Genomic DNA, 13333 nt, shown 5'->3' with positions numbered 1-13333 from the left:
GATGATGCAGACGTGTCTCTGGTGGTCCTTTGACGGAGTGGTGAACCCCTCGTTGAACCCCAGCTGTGGTTTCAGTGAAACAGATGATTATGTCTCTGTTACTGATGGAGGCCACACAGAGTTGATTCAGGAAAAAGACAGTAAACAGGACTGTATTCCAATATTCTTTATTAGCATATAAATAAAGTGCATATTTTAGATGACTGCCATGTGCAGCATGTGCAGAAAATTCTGCACATTTCCTTCACAGGTTTTCATAAAGGCGTCAGCCACTGTGACAAAACAACATGATAACTATCATCTTCTATCTGTGCTTCCGGCTAACTGATGGAAGGCTTCCGTGTTCGGAGTTTCTCAGTGCCGCCCAGTGACGTGGCCGAGATTCCTGCGGCCTTCCCGTCTTTCTCCGGCTCTGCAAACGGGAACACCTCTCTGGTCAGTCGTGTCAGGAAGCACGGCATCTCTTTCTTCCCGTGCAGCTCCTGACCTTTGGCCTGGAAGGTGTAAGCCACTCTGTGGGAGACACGGGTCATCAGGCGAGTCAGCTCCAGGTTCCGATGGCCTCCATCCTCCAATAAAGTGCAGAAAGTCTGCAGGAAGACGGATCCTCCGTAGCCCATGATAGCTCCGTAACCTGATGGAGAGACGAGGGTGTGAGCAGAGATACGGGTGCATGTAGAAACCCTTACTGCAAAGCTTCTGAGGACACTGACTTACCTGGTGGGGTGGCATACATCACAGCAGCATCTACAGGAACAGAGAGATGCTGTGAGAAGCTGAACTCTGTGGGATCACCAGCTGAGTCCACCTCCACCCCATCATCCAGAGCCCCTCCCCGGCATGCCTGCAGAGACAGCATCAGGACAAAGAGCTCAGTGTGAGAGAAGAAAACAGATCATTTCATCATTTCAACATGACCCAAACTCATCCTGCTGCGGCCTACCTGTACGAGGAACAGTTTGGCCTTTTTCTCCATGCACTCAGTGTCAAAATATCCGAAGATCCGAGACAGTCGGACGGGTTTCCCATCAGCTCCGAACACACGGTCCTCCTCCCCGTGAGAGGACAGGACGGCCAGGAAACAGTCCTTGACGGGCCGCCTGCTCTCTGCAGCACAGACACAAGCAGGCAGAAACCCTCAGTCACTGACGCACAGGCAGCAATAACACTGCATCAGGTATGCACGCACGTACGCCTCCTCCTCACTGCTCAGGAGAACATTCAGTGTGTTTACTCATCGGGGCGTGAACGGAAACCCTCAGACAGGATCGTCTGGAGTCTGGATTAATGAGCGTTACCTGCGGTTGGATTAACCTTTTATGGGGCAGCTGACTGTTTTTGGTCATTTCCAACAGCTCAGTGAGGTTTAGAAGTTTAGAAGAGCCCAAAGTTGGATAAATCATGATGTGGATGTAATCATGTTCCAGCGTACACGTTCCTCTCACCTGTTCCACCTGTTCTTCTGTGGCAAAGAACCACATCTGGAAACTTTTTCTACATGAAAAAGTCTTGTTCTGTCCTCCAGTAACACCAGTAACACCAGTAACACTGTAAGGCTGTAACTATGACTGTCGAGTCAAGTCAAGTTTATTTATAAAGCACATTTAAAACAACGACGTTGACCAAAGTGCTGTACAAGATCTATAACCCCAAGGACTATACTCAAATAAAAAGATAAAAATAAAAATAAATAAATAAAAACATTAAAAGACAATAAATAACATAAATAACTAAAACATTGAAAACAAATACCATAAAAATATCATAAAGCAATCGTCTAAAAGGAGGTAGCACTGCAACCAAATGCCAAGGAAAAGAAATGTGTTTTAATAAAGACTTAAATGTGTGTATCATCTGAGCTGTGCGTATATGGAGAGGTAGATCGTTCCATAGCTTTGCTGCTGCAGAAGCTCGATCACCTCTGTTTTAGTCTGGTTTTAGGCCTCTGTGAGAGCAGCTGGTTAGATGACCTCGGAGCTCTTACAGGGGTGTGACAGTGAAGCAGCTCAGACAGATACAAAGGTGCCAGTCTGTTCAAGGCTTTAACAGTAAGCAATAAAATCTTAAAATCGATTCTTAAATGGACGGGGAGCCAGTGAAGGGGTGACACAAAAAAGACTGTCACAGTGTTTCAGTGGAGGGTTAATATGAAGATTCAAATCAATTCATATTAATAAAACTGTTAATAATAAAGATCACAATGCTTATCTGTGAGTGATAAGCAGCCATAAACTGTGTGTGTGTGTGTGTGTGTGTCTGTGTCCTGATCGGAAGCACACTAATAAATGTCAGAGCGGAGACTCCGTGTTTGAAGAAACAACACTGCTTTGAGACAGGAAACCCCCACACCCACTCCCACACCCACCCATCAGTCAGAACTGTGGGGGGTGGAGGTTTGTGTGGGTGGTGGTCTGGGCTGTATTCAGGTCAGTTATGGAGCTGCTGTGTGGTTCATGTGCTGAGGTCAGGAAGAGCTGCCCTGAAGCAGGGGGAGTAAACCTGGGGCCTTCCCAGATGTCCAGGTCACCCCCCCCTCATGTGCATTAAGCCCCCCCACACTGTCAGGATGCTGCTTCTTCCTGCCCTCTTCAGCCAGGTGGATGCAGAGATGTTTGTAGTGTTTCATGAAGTGATGTGAATGAACCGTTCAGTGTGTGTGTGTGTGTGTGTGTGTGTGTGTGTCTGTGTGTGTGATGGCAGGTTTTACCTTCCACAAACAGCTTGTATATCTCCTCGCTGCTCAGGTCGCTGTGCAGCTCCACCTTGAAGCCCAGCTTGCTGAGGGTCCGGTGGAGCCTCTTGGCGTCCCTCTTGGCTCCGGGTCTGTCCCGCAGATCCCCCCCGGGATAAAACCTGGACACGGACACCACCACCGCCCGGTTACGCTCCACCTCTCCAGCCATCGGTCGTGTCTGTTGGTGCGTGGCCTGTTTGTGCCTGAGCTCCTGGCTCTGAGCACGGCTATAAAGGCGTAACCACGCCTCACTATACCATATGTGGAATTTCCTCACCTGTCTTATCATGAGTTCAAGCCACCGTCTTACACAACTGAGTGTTTTCCTCCCTGAGCCAGGAATCAAGGTGTGTTTCAGTCAAGCGTGACCTTCCTTCATTTGAGATGATTATTGTAAACATTTAATGGTTTGTGATTTTAATAAAAAGCATATTTCCATATTTTTACTGTGAAGCTTGGTTTCAGCTTCCTGAGTAAAAACATGGATACAGAGTTTCCAGGTGTTTCCACAGCGATGGATTTTCAGTAAATGGATTTAAAATCTGCTCCAAAATAAAACACGAGTGAACAGGAGGCCTAAGCACACACTGTATATAAAAGATGGCCTGCAGCTCAGCGTGTTCTGAAAGGTCACATGAAGGTTGGAGGTCTGTAGCGACTGACTCTGCAGAACGTTGGTGACCTCTGTGCACTCTGACCCTCAGCATCCTCTGACCCCACTCTGTGATTTTACCGGACCCACCACCTCATGGCGGAGTCGCTTCCACTTTGTTATACTACTGTAATCAGAGCAGAGTGCAGACTGGGTGCTGGCTGTTACACCTGTGCTGTGGAACAGTGGGGAGGAGGCGTACCTGCAGCTGCTGCGTGCATACCCGATGCAGTGTGTCAGCGACTGAGGGTTTCTGCCTGCTCGTGTCTGCGCTTCATTTTTGGAGGTGTCCGGCTTGTTTCAGACAGCAGGTGATCTACGGGCTTCGTGAAGCACCTGTATGAGCAGATTTCCTCTGGTGGAGTCCACAGACTGAAGCAGCAGGAGAAGCGGCGTCTCAGTCTGTGCTCCTCTGCTGCAGTCACTCACTTTCTCATAAACTCAGCACACTGATGACTAATCATCACACACATCACACCTCTGAGCTTTATGAGCACTCAGAGCAAACCTGCTCTGCCTGCCAGCACGGAAACAGCAGCTCCATGAACACGAGTAAACGAATTCCAGGAATTCAGGAACAAACAGCTGGGAATCTGCAGCTGTCACAGGGACAGTTCGTCAGGCACACTCATGTTTTTATCCCAGATAATTTTAAGATCTGTGATGGGAGTAGCTCAAACAATCTCTACGGCAGGGATACTCAACTTGATCTAGCCGAGGGCCACATTTGGAAAATGAGAAGTGGCCGAGGGCCAGCCATTAAACTACATTCATATAAAATGAGCAAACTTTAAAAAAGACTGATAGCTTGTGCTCATATTTTGATGCATTTTATTAGCTCCACTGCAATTCAGCAAGATATATTTTGAACCATCTTGAACAGCATAGCTGGAACGTTTCCTATTATGCAGGCAAATATTGGACAAATTCAAAAATGAAAATGATTATTAACAGTTCTTAGGCACAGAATGAACATATTTCAGCTCTTTTGGTGTGAAAGCTGTTTATAAAATATATTAAACACATAACTGCACAGTGCAAGCCACCAAATGTTGGAATAGTTCAGAAATACAATTTAAAAAAAAAAAAACTGCTTTACTATATTTCAGTTATTTTAAAGTTTGGAACAGACAGCACAGGTATGTAATCAGATGTTTATGTTTTAACCTCTTCATGCATCACATACTATTAGTTACTGACTACATGCTTAATGTGAGGTAACACATCTCATTTCCTTGAGAGCTTACTGAAGTTTGGTTTCTGAGAGGTCAAGGCAATATGCAAGCACTGGTTGAGATGTGAGTCGGTGAGTCTATTGCGCTTTTTGTCCTTAATTAGATTCATCACTGAAAACCCCGACTCGCATATGTAAGTGGATCCGAACATTGTCAAAATGTATATAGGCGAGTCTTTTAGAGTTCGGACACTGATGAACAGAGTGTGCCCAAAATTCACACAGTCTCTCCCTCTCTGAACTTGGCTTTTAGGACATCATTAGCCTGCATCTGGACCAGTTCCAGCTGGAAAGCGCCCTCACTGATAGCAGGCACAGCGTTTTTTGCCTCTGCTGGGCAGCTCCCGGTGACAGCGAACGGGTTGCGCACAAACAGTAGCAGTTGCTGTGGGATTTTGAAGTTGTGAAACCGCGATCTGAAGTTCTCTGACAGATTTTTTAACAGTGCTACCATTCGTGACAGCACAATCCCATTGTAGGAACATCACGCAGGGTAGGGAAGTGAAGTTTTTCCCCTCTATGTCCGTCACGAATACGCCCAAGGTTGTCTGAAAAGCGCTCACTTTTTCAAAGAGCTCTCCCACATCCGAATCCCCCACCTTGGAGCTGCAGGTTAAGATGGTTCAAGTGATTAGTGATATCACACAGAAATGCAACCAGAGCCACAGATTCCTGATCTTGCATAAACTGAGAGAACTCATCTGATTCTTTGTTTTTGACCGGAAAGAAATTCTGTGATTTCTTTGCGCAGTGCAAAGAAGCGCTGTAGGACTCGCCCCCTGCTCAGCCATCTGACATCATTGTGCTGTAGTAGGTCTGAATATTGAGCTTCTTGCTCCTGTAGTAGCATTTTGAAAAGCCGGTGCTGTAACTTGAAGTTGAGCGAATGTGATTTACAATTTTGATCACTGTGTCCATCACTCCTTTCATTTCACCAGACAGTTTTGGCACACAACACCGTCTGGTGAATGATGCAGTGTAGTGAACTAACTGTGGGGTGGTCCGCTATGAGACGTGATGCTAAGCCCCTCTCTCGTCCTATCATAGATGGCCCACCGTCAGTTACAAGGAGGTTGATTTTATCCAGCTCCAGAGAATTCTTATCAAAGAAACTTTTCATAGAATTGTACATGGCCTCACCTGTTGCATTGCTCTTGATGGGCAAAAGGCACAGCAGCTCCTCTTTGAAAAGCTCCCCGTTAAAATATCTCACAAACACGGACAGCTGTGCAGTGTCTGTTGCATCTGTAGACTCGTCCATAGCTATTGACATGTAATCCACACACTTCAGTTCAGCAAGTAAAGTAGAAAAACTGTCCTCATACAAAGTTTCCTAGTCTCCGTGCCGCCGTTGAATCCGAAAGCTGAACCTGCTTCACGCGGTTACGATGTCATCTTTGTGTTTGTCACCGGCAAACAACTCCTCCACGATTCCCAAAAGTGCACACTTTCACAAGCTCAGCGTCCACAAATGGCTTGCCCTTTTTAGCCAGCTCCCAGGTTACACGCAGTGAAGCAGCGTGGCTTTTTCAGCAGCAGTAGTGGAAGTCGTCAAGATTGTTGATGTGGTAGCATAAGACAACTTTAAGGCCTCAGTCTTGTCTTTTCGTGCAATGCTACCAACCGGGAAAGCTGCACTGAAGCTAGCATGTTTTGACTCGTAATGCCGCTTAATGTTAGCAACTTTGCATACAGCAACTGTCTTTGGCAAATAAACACAACGGTTTTGCGTTGGCATGAGGTGGCAAAATGAATGCAAAATCATCTGTTCATTTGTTATTAAACTGTCTGTTTTTGACGTCAACTTTTCTCCGCTTACTAACCTCACTCATTTTTTGCCAAGATATTCATTTAAGGACACGTCTTTTCCTCGCAGATCAGCAGTGATTCTTGACGCTGCGCAAACTGTTCACTACCTTAAAGGCCCAAATCATTAGGACCTAAAGGCCGTGTACAACTAATGATTCTGTCTTACAGACAGTTCACTTTGTGAACACAAGGGGGAATTATTCAGCATTTGTTACACAATAAAAGGGAAAATTATTTTAATTTTGAGCAATTACAAGAAATGGCCGCGGGCCGGTCACCAGCCAATCACGGCCGGATTTGGCCCGCGGGCTGTGAGATGATATGACTGCTCTACTGTGTGGGGTAGGGATGCACCGATCCGATATTCAGTATCAGTATCGGTCCGATACTGGCCTAAATTACTGGATCGGATATCGGAAAGAAATAAAAAAATGTAATCCGATACATTAAATAACGTTTTGCTCACATTAGCTGCATTACAGGGCTCAGTCGTCTTCTTGTTCTTGTGGGTTTGCGGTTGACCGAACCAGCTTAGAGCTGGCATTACCGCCACCTACTGGATGGGAAGGTGGGGATCAGGAGTTAGAAAACAACCCCCTCAGATCCTCCGTCGCTGCGACAGATTCCCTTTGACACTGAGCGATCATCGCTGACATGTTTTTCCACCTCCACCGCTCTCTGTGTGTTTGTGTGTTGTGCTCGCTGTGCTGAGAATCAGCTGTTATTTTTTTTCTCTACTTCGCTCCCGGACATACTGCTAGCGAGCGCAGCTATTAGCACTGGTGACCCGTCCGGTACCGGAAGGACCCCTTCCCCGTCAAAATATTTTTAATACTTTAATCCCTGATTTGTGACTAAATATAGACCTGCAGTAGAAACGTATTTAGGAGAATGCTTGTAAATATAAAGCATTACAAGATTGCGCTCACGCAGCCCCTAGTTTTTCACGTGAACACTGATGACGCAACAGCCAGCAGTCAGCTGATTTACGTGCAGTCTGTCTGCACAAGCGGAAAGAGGCAGAGCCGGTGAGCTCAGATGGAGCAGAAGGAAATGTTTTTCTAGTGTCCAAAAGAAGCCTTTCGTCCCTGTAACCTCCATTTAACCTTTACTTGGAAACAGGCTGAGATCCTTCATCAACCACCTGATCAGTAAGTGAAGAAAAGAGAACTTTGTAGCTGCTCCATCCACCCTGTTTGTTTCACACAGGGAAAAACTGCAGTACGGAAGTTAAAATATGCTGATGAACTGTTAATATGAAAAAAAGTATTTCTTATCCAGTTTACTCGGGTAATCAATATAAATAGAATAAGCAATTGCTAAAATAATCGGTAATTGCAGCCCTAATGAAATTTGCAACATGCCATAAGCATCACCTTCTCACACAGAAGCAACAGGATTCAGGTGACAGTTATTGTTGTAAGTAAAGTTTATTTATAAATCGTTTTTCACAGACAGAAAAGCACTGTACAATAATTAAAACACAATAATCACCCCCCACCCCCCCAGAAAACACTATGTTAAAAACATAATAACATTACCATATTAAAAGAAAAAGAATAAAAATAAAGTCAGAAACCAGAAAGCCTGGTTAAACAGAAAAGTTTTCAACTATTTTTAAATGATGCCACAGAGTCAGCTAAATGGAGCTGGAGTGGTAAACAGTTTCCAGAGCTTTGGTGCCACTGCCTAAAAAGCTCTGCCTGCCCTGGTCCTTAGTCTTGTATGTGGGACAACTAAAAGACTTTGATTTTGTTGTGTGAGAGACTGTTGACTTCTTTTTTTTAAATTTTTTTAAAAATGTTTTTAAATGCCTTGATCAATTTTAAATATCTGATTTATATCGGTATCGGCCGATATCCAAATGTAAAATATCGGTATCGGTATCGGACATAAAAAGTGGTATTGTGCCATCCCTAGTGTGGGGTGGGGTGGGGCGGTCAGGGGAATATCTGACTGTGTAGAAGAAGGGTCATCAGGAGGGTGCCCTCTTTCCCTGGTGCTTCCATGATGAGCCCAGCAGTCAGTTTGAAGCCCAGGTGGTCTCTCTCTCTCCTCTTAAGCCAGAGCCTCTAATTCACCTCTAATTCCTAAGTCCTTCAACAGCCTCCTGGTTGATCTGCCCACGAGCCCTCTGCAGTCACCCCCAGCTGGGTAAACCCTCACATTCCAGCGTCTGCAGTGAGGTGGGCATACTTCAGGTTCGTGGGCTTCGTCCACAAACTTCTCCCACAGCACCATTAATTCAATAATTAAAGCTCTGCAAAGGGAGGAGGACGACATCACAAGGTCGGGTTCTAGATCAGTTTCTGCAGCATAGCTGCTGATTTAGGTCCACCGTCAGCTTCCAGTCCCGCGCTCCCTCAGAGTGGCCCAGAGTTCCCTGACCATGCCACCTGTTTTAGGATTGGTACCAGCATTCCCAAATGTTATTACACGGATGGACTTTGGTGGTGGAGGAGTAGGGCGTTGGTGGTGCTCTTCTGGTTTCAATGGCAGCTGCGAGGCACCTGAACACCTGACTGTGCCACCAAGTGTAACAGCACTGCGATAGGCTCGCCTTCCAGCCGGCCAGGAGGTGCTTCACCACTTTGGAGATGGGAGGACGTCATACCTGGAACCAATCGCATGATTTTAAAAATGTTTTTTTCTGCTCCACCTTCATGCTTCTCCTCCTCCTCTGCTCCATCCATCTCCACCTTCACTCTCCTCCCCTCCTCTGCTCCATTCATCTCCACCTTCACTCTCCTCCCCTCCTCTGCTCCATCCATCTCCACCTTCACTCTCCTCTCCTCCTCTCTGCTCCATCCATCTCCACCTTCACTCTCCTCTCCTCCTCTGCTCCATCCATCTCCACCTCCTCCTTTGTGATCCATGTGAGTGATGAAGCACAGGATGCCCTCCTGATGGATCCCACCCATTTATCTGGACCTGGAGTGGTGCTGGCGTGCGCAGTGGGTGGAGGCTCACTTTTATTCACACATTCATCAGATATATGCTTAGACAGCATTTATTTATTCATGTATTTTTTGTATATTTATTACATTTATGAATTTATTTTATATTTGTTCATTCATCCAGAATTCATGTTATTTATCCATTTTTATTATTATTAAGTGTGTGTGTGTGTGTGTGTGTGTGTGTGTGTGTGTGTGTGTGTGTGTGTGTATGTGTGTAGCTGCTGTAATAGAGGTATTTCCTAATCTGGGGTGAATGTGACCTCCTGCCCCTCCGTCTCCTATTGTTTTCTGAATTGCGCCCCCTGGCGGCAGTCAGCCCGCAGACCGGCTGTTGGTGCGTCATCACTGTGCGCCGTTGGTCGGTGTTTTTGCGTTCCTAGCTGCTGTGCTCTGTGTTCGGTGCGGTTTTTCCACAGACGAGCTCTGAATGCGGATAAAATGAGGCGCAGAGCGGAAAGTAGTGCGGCAGGTTTGTAGCGAGTTCCGAGCGGGAGTGAGACCGACCGGCAGAGGGGCTGCTGTTTCGGCTCAGAGAGTGAGGAACACGTGGACACGGTCACGCTCTCAACAGCGTCACTTTGAGTTTTTGGGCTTTTATCGCCAACTTCACTCATAACAGACATGAGCGACCCGCGAAGAAGAACGGGATACCTGACAGGTGAGTCCCGGCGCTCCCGCCCCGGCACGAGTCCGCGCGCCGTCCCAGGTACAGACACTCAGACCCAGTTTGTACCGGCCTCACAAGAAGGTTATTACTGCTTTATAACCCCGTTAATTAGTGCCTCATAAAGAAGTTCATAAAGGCAGAACTCACGTGTAATAATATTCAGATCATTCATACATGTAAACAAACTGAAGTAAATCAAACAAATAATGTTTAATAAGGTCACTGCTGCCTCACAGCTAGAAGATCCTGGGTTCGATTCCACCTTGGCCTGGGTCTGTTTGCACGTTCTCCCCATGTCTGCGTGGGTTCTCTGGGTACACATGCACTTACTGGGGTTAGGTTAGGTTAATTGGTCACTCTAAATTGCCCATAGGTGTCAGTGGTCGTCTGTCTCTCTGTGCTGGCCCTGCTACAGCCTGATGACCTGTAGGACAGGTTAGGGCTAGAGGCAGGATACACCTGTACTGTACAGGTGTATCCTGCCTGTCACCTCTTGACAGCTGGGATAGGCTCCAGCCTCCCCGCGACCCTGAACAGGATAAGTGGAAGAGGATGGATGGAAGGTCCACAGTGTGATGGTTTCAGAATAAAGCCGGTGCTGACTCTCATGTCCCGCAGATGGCTCAATTACACCGCCGTCGGGAAAAGGCTCCGCGGGACTCGATTCATCGCCTTCAAAGTTTCCTCTGAAGCAGGTGAGCAGGAAACCTGAGCTTCGTCCTCGTTCAAGCCTCGTTTAGCTCCAACCCCGCGTCTTCTTCTCCTCTGCAGGCTCTGACCCACCAGCTGCCGTCCTCGGACGTGTTCGGTCCCTGGGAGCTGCTGGACGCTCTGACCAAAGAGGAGGAGGAGCTCGGTCTGATCATCGACCTGACCCTTCACCACCCGCTACTACAAAGTGAGGTCTGCAGAGATGATTGTCTGTCCCCTCTGCATGTGTGGCTTCGTCCACGTGTTTCTGCTGTTGTGTGATTTTAGTTTCTCTGCTGAAGTTCCACTTGACTGTGTGTGTGTGTGTGTGTGTGTGTGTGTGTGTGCAGGACATTCCCAGCTCCCTGCTGTGTGTGAAGATCTTCACGCAAGGTCACGAGGTTCCCAGCGACAATACAATCCTGAGCTTCAAGCGTGCCGTGCGCAGGTTCCTGCGAGAGAACGAGGATAACGGTGAGAGGATGAAGGTCTCGTTCTCAGGTTTCTGTCTGATGTCGCCATCGTCTCCTCGCATGGCCGATGGGCGAGCGCTCTGTGATGTCACCACAGGTGCGGCGACTTGTGTCAGAATGAGCCCTGCCTCTGTGTTGAGGACAGCGTTCCCAGCTGCTCCCCCCTCGCTGTTTTCACTCTTTTCTCTTTGCTGGAACTTTGTAACAAATGGAGACTGAGCGATGTGATTGGCTGCTTCCTCAGAGAAGGTCTCAGCCACGCTCTGTCTCTGCTGGGCTGCCTCCTTCAGCGGAGCAGCTCATGAACCAGGTCTCCACCTGCTGCAGGTTCAGGTGAGAGGGAGCAGAAGCAGGAGCTGTCACCTCCCACATGGAGGAGGTGACATCATCCCCCAGGATCCTCTCTGCAGAAGAAACTGAATTATATCAAAACCTCAGCAGTCCGTTAACCCCGTGGACCAGAAGAACCGACTCTTCCTGCCCCTCAAAACAATAAGCTCGGTCTAATGTGCAGCTGGGCCCGGTCAGTTAGTATTCATGGTTTAGAGTCACGCTCTCAGCAGCAGAAGCAGGAAGTAAATCTTTGGGCTGGTGGATCCCTGCTGCCGTGGCAACAGAAATGCTTGCAGAGCTCTGACACTGATTCCTTTCTCCTGGCAGATAAGCTGATCGGAGTCCACTGCACCCACGGCCTGAACCGCACCGGCTACCTGATCTGCAGGTACGTATGGACTGACGCCTGCTGCTCGGCCGGCTCGTGCGTGGGCGGGGTCTAACGGCTGTGTGTCACCCGCAGGTATCTGATCGATGGGATGGGATGGATCCTAAAGAGGCCGTGGAGCGTGAGTCTGTCTCTCATGTCTAATGATTTCTAGTGTCTGAGGTCAGAGTGAAGCTTCTTAAACCTTCTCTGCATCTGCAGTGTTTAACTCGGCTCGAGGTCACGCCATGGAGAGACAGAACTACCTGCAGGACCTTCAGCACGGACCGAGGAGGAGGTGATGCTGCAGAGGTCACCGCAGGCGTCTGCAGGGTCTGCAGAGGTCACTGCAGGCGTCTGCAGGGTCTGCAGAGGTCACTGCAGGTGTCTGCAGAGGTCACTGCAGGCATCTGCAGAGGCACATGCATGTTTGGGGGGTTGAAGCCTTATTAGAAATGAACACACACACACAAATGAACAAATATAATCGAGAGTCAAATATTCCAAAAGTACAAAGAAATCAATATTGAAAAAAATGAATGTTAGAAAAATGCTTTATTTAATATAATATTTAGTAAGTTTAAAAGGCTGGAAATAAAAATCCCTGCTCAGAACCAGAATTCATTCAGAATGTTAAAGCATTACAAACATGTTAATAACATAGTTTTAATATATTTACATTGTTAAACACAAATTTTAAAGAAAAGAAACTCAAACATTTGTATTATTAAAATGGAACATTTTGCAGACCAGCAGCTCTGAGAGCCTCCAAAGTCCACTGATCCAAGAGGAACACTTTAAACATGATGGGAAAAACTCCTGATACTGAGGACGGTGTGAGGAACGAGGCTGAAAATCAAAGTGATAAAATGATGCAGCAGCTGGAACATTAGGAGATGATGGATGGAGTCCTGGAGGATCTCCTCTCAGATCTGGACCAGGGCATCACTGAGCACCTGGACAGTCTGAGGAGCAGCCTGGGTCCATCAGATGGACTGAATCATAATGTCCCAGAGGTGTTCTGTTGGATTTAGGTCAGTGTGGGGGTCAGTCAGTCAGTGAACACAGCGCCCACTAGAGGACGTCAGGCCCTCTCAGGCCGCCCTCATGAAGTCTGTTTCTGAGTGTTTGGTCAGAGACATTCACACCAGTGGCTGCTGGAGGTCAGTTTGTAGCTCTGCAGCGCTCATCCTGTTCCTCCTGCACAAAGGAGCAGATCCCGGTCCTGCTGATGGATTAAGGACCTTCTCCAGCCCTGTCCAGCTCTCCTAGAGTAACTGCCTGTTGCCTGGAGTCTCCACCATGCTCTGAGACTGTGCTGGGAGACAATGGCAGTGTGGGGGTTTAGGGTTTAAGAGGAGTTGGACTACCTGTGCAGCCTCTGTAGGGTCCAGATATCATGGTACCATGTCAC

At 47.4% G+C, this 13333-nt stretch overlaps 2 protein-coding genes across 2 annotated transcripts; one reads left to right on the top strand and one right to left on the bottom strand.

Moving 5' to 3' along the window:
- Positions 1 to 320: 320 nt before the first annotated feature.
- On the bottom strand, positions 321 to 3023 carry LOC115777039 (caspase-3-like). Its single transcript, XM_030724856.1, has 4 exons — positions 2708 to 3023; positions 944 to 1107; positions 718 to 844; positions 321 to 634 (listed from the first exon to the last, which is right to left on the bottom strand). The coding sequence occupies exons 1-4, from the start codon at positions 3021 to 3023 to the stop codon at positions 321 to 323; spliced, it is 921 nt and encodes a 306-aa protein (XP_030580716.1).
- A 192-nt stretch (positions 3024 to 3215) lies between these two features.
- Positions 3216 to 12538, top strand: LOC115777065 (RNA/RNP complex-1-interacting phosphatase-like). The gene is given in 9 exon segments (XM_030724886.1): positions 3216 to 3259; positions 10009 to 10047; positions 10675 to 10738; positions 10740 to 10751; positions 10828 to 10959; positions 11097 to 11220; positions 11880 to 11944; positions 12016 to 12061; positions 12142 to 12538. Coding segments are annotated over 9 exon segments (606 nt in total). The 3' UTR covers positions 12222 to 12538.
- The last annotated feature ends 795 nt before the right edge of the window (positions 12539 to 13333 follow it).

This window comes from Archocentrus centrarchus, unplaced genomic scaffold (assembly GCF_007364275.1).
Source record: "Archocentrus centrarchus isolate MPI-CPG fArcCen1 unplaced genomic scaffold, fArcCen1 scaffold_42_ctg1, whole genome shotgun sequence".
Classification (NCBI taxonomy): domain Eukaryota; kingdom Metazoa; phylum Chordata; class Actinopteri; order Cichliformes; family Cichlidae; genus Archocentrus; species Archocentrus centrarchus.
Note: the sequence above shows the minus strand (reverse complement) of the source record. Positions and strands in the feature narration are given on the sequence as shown.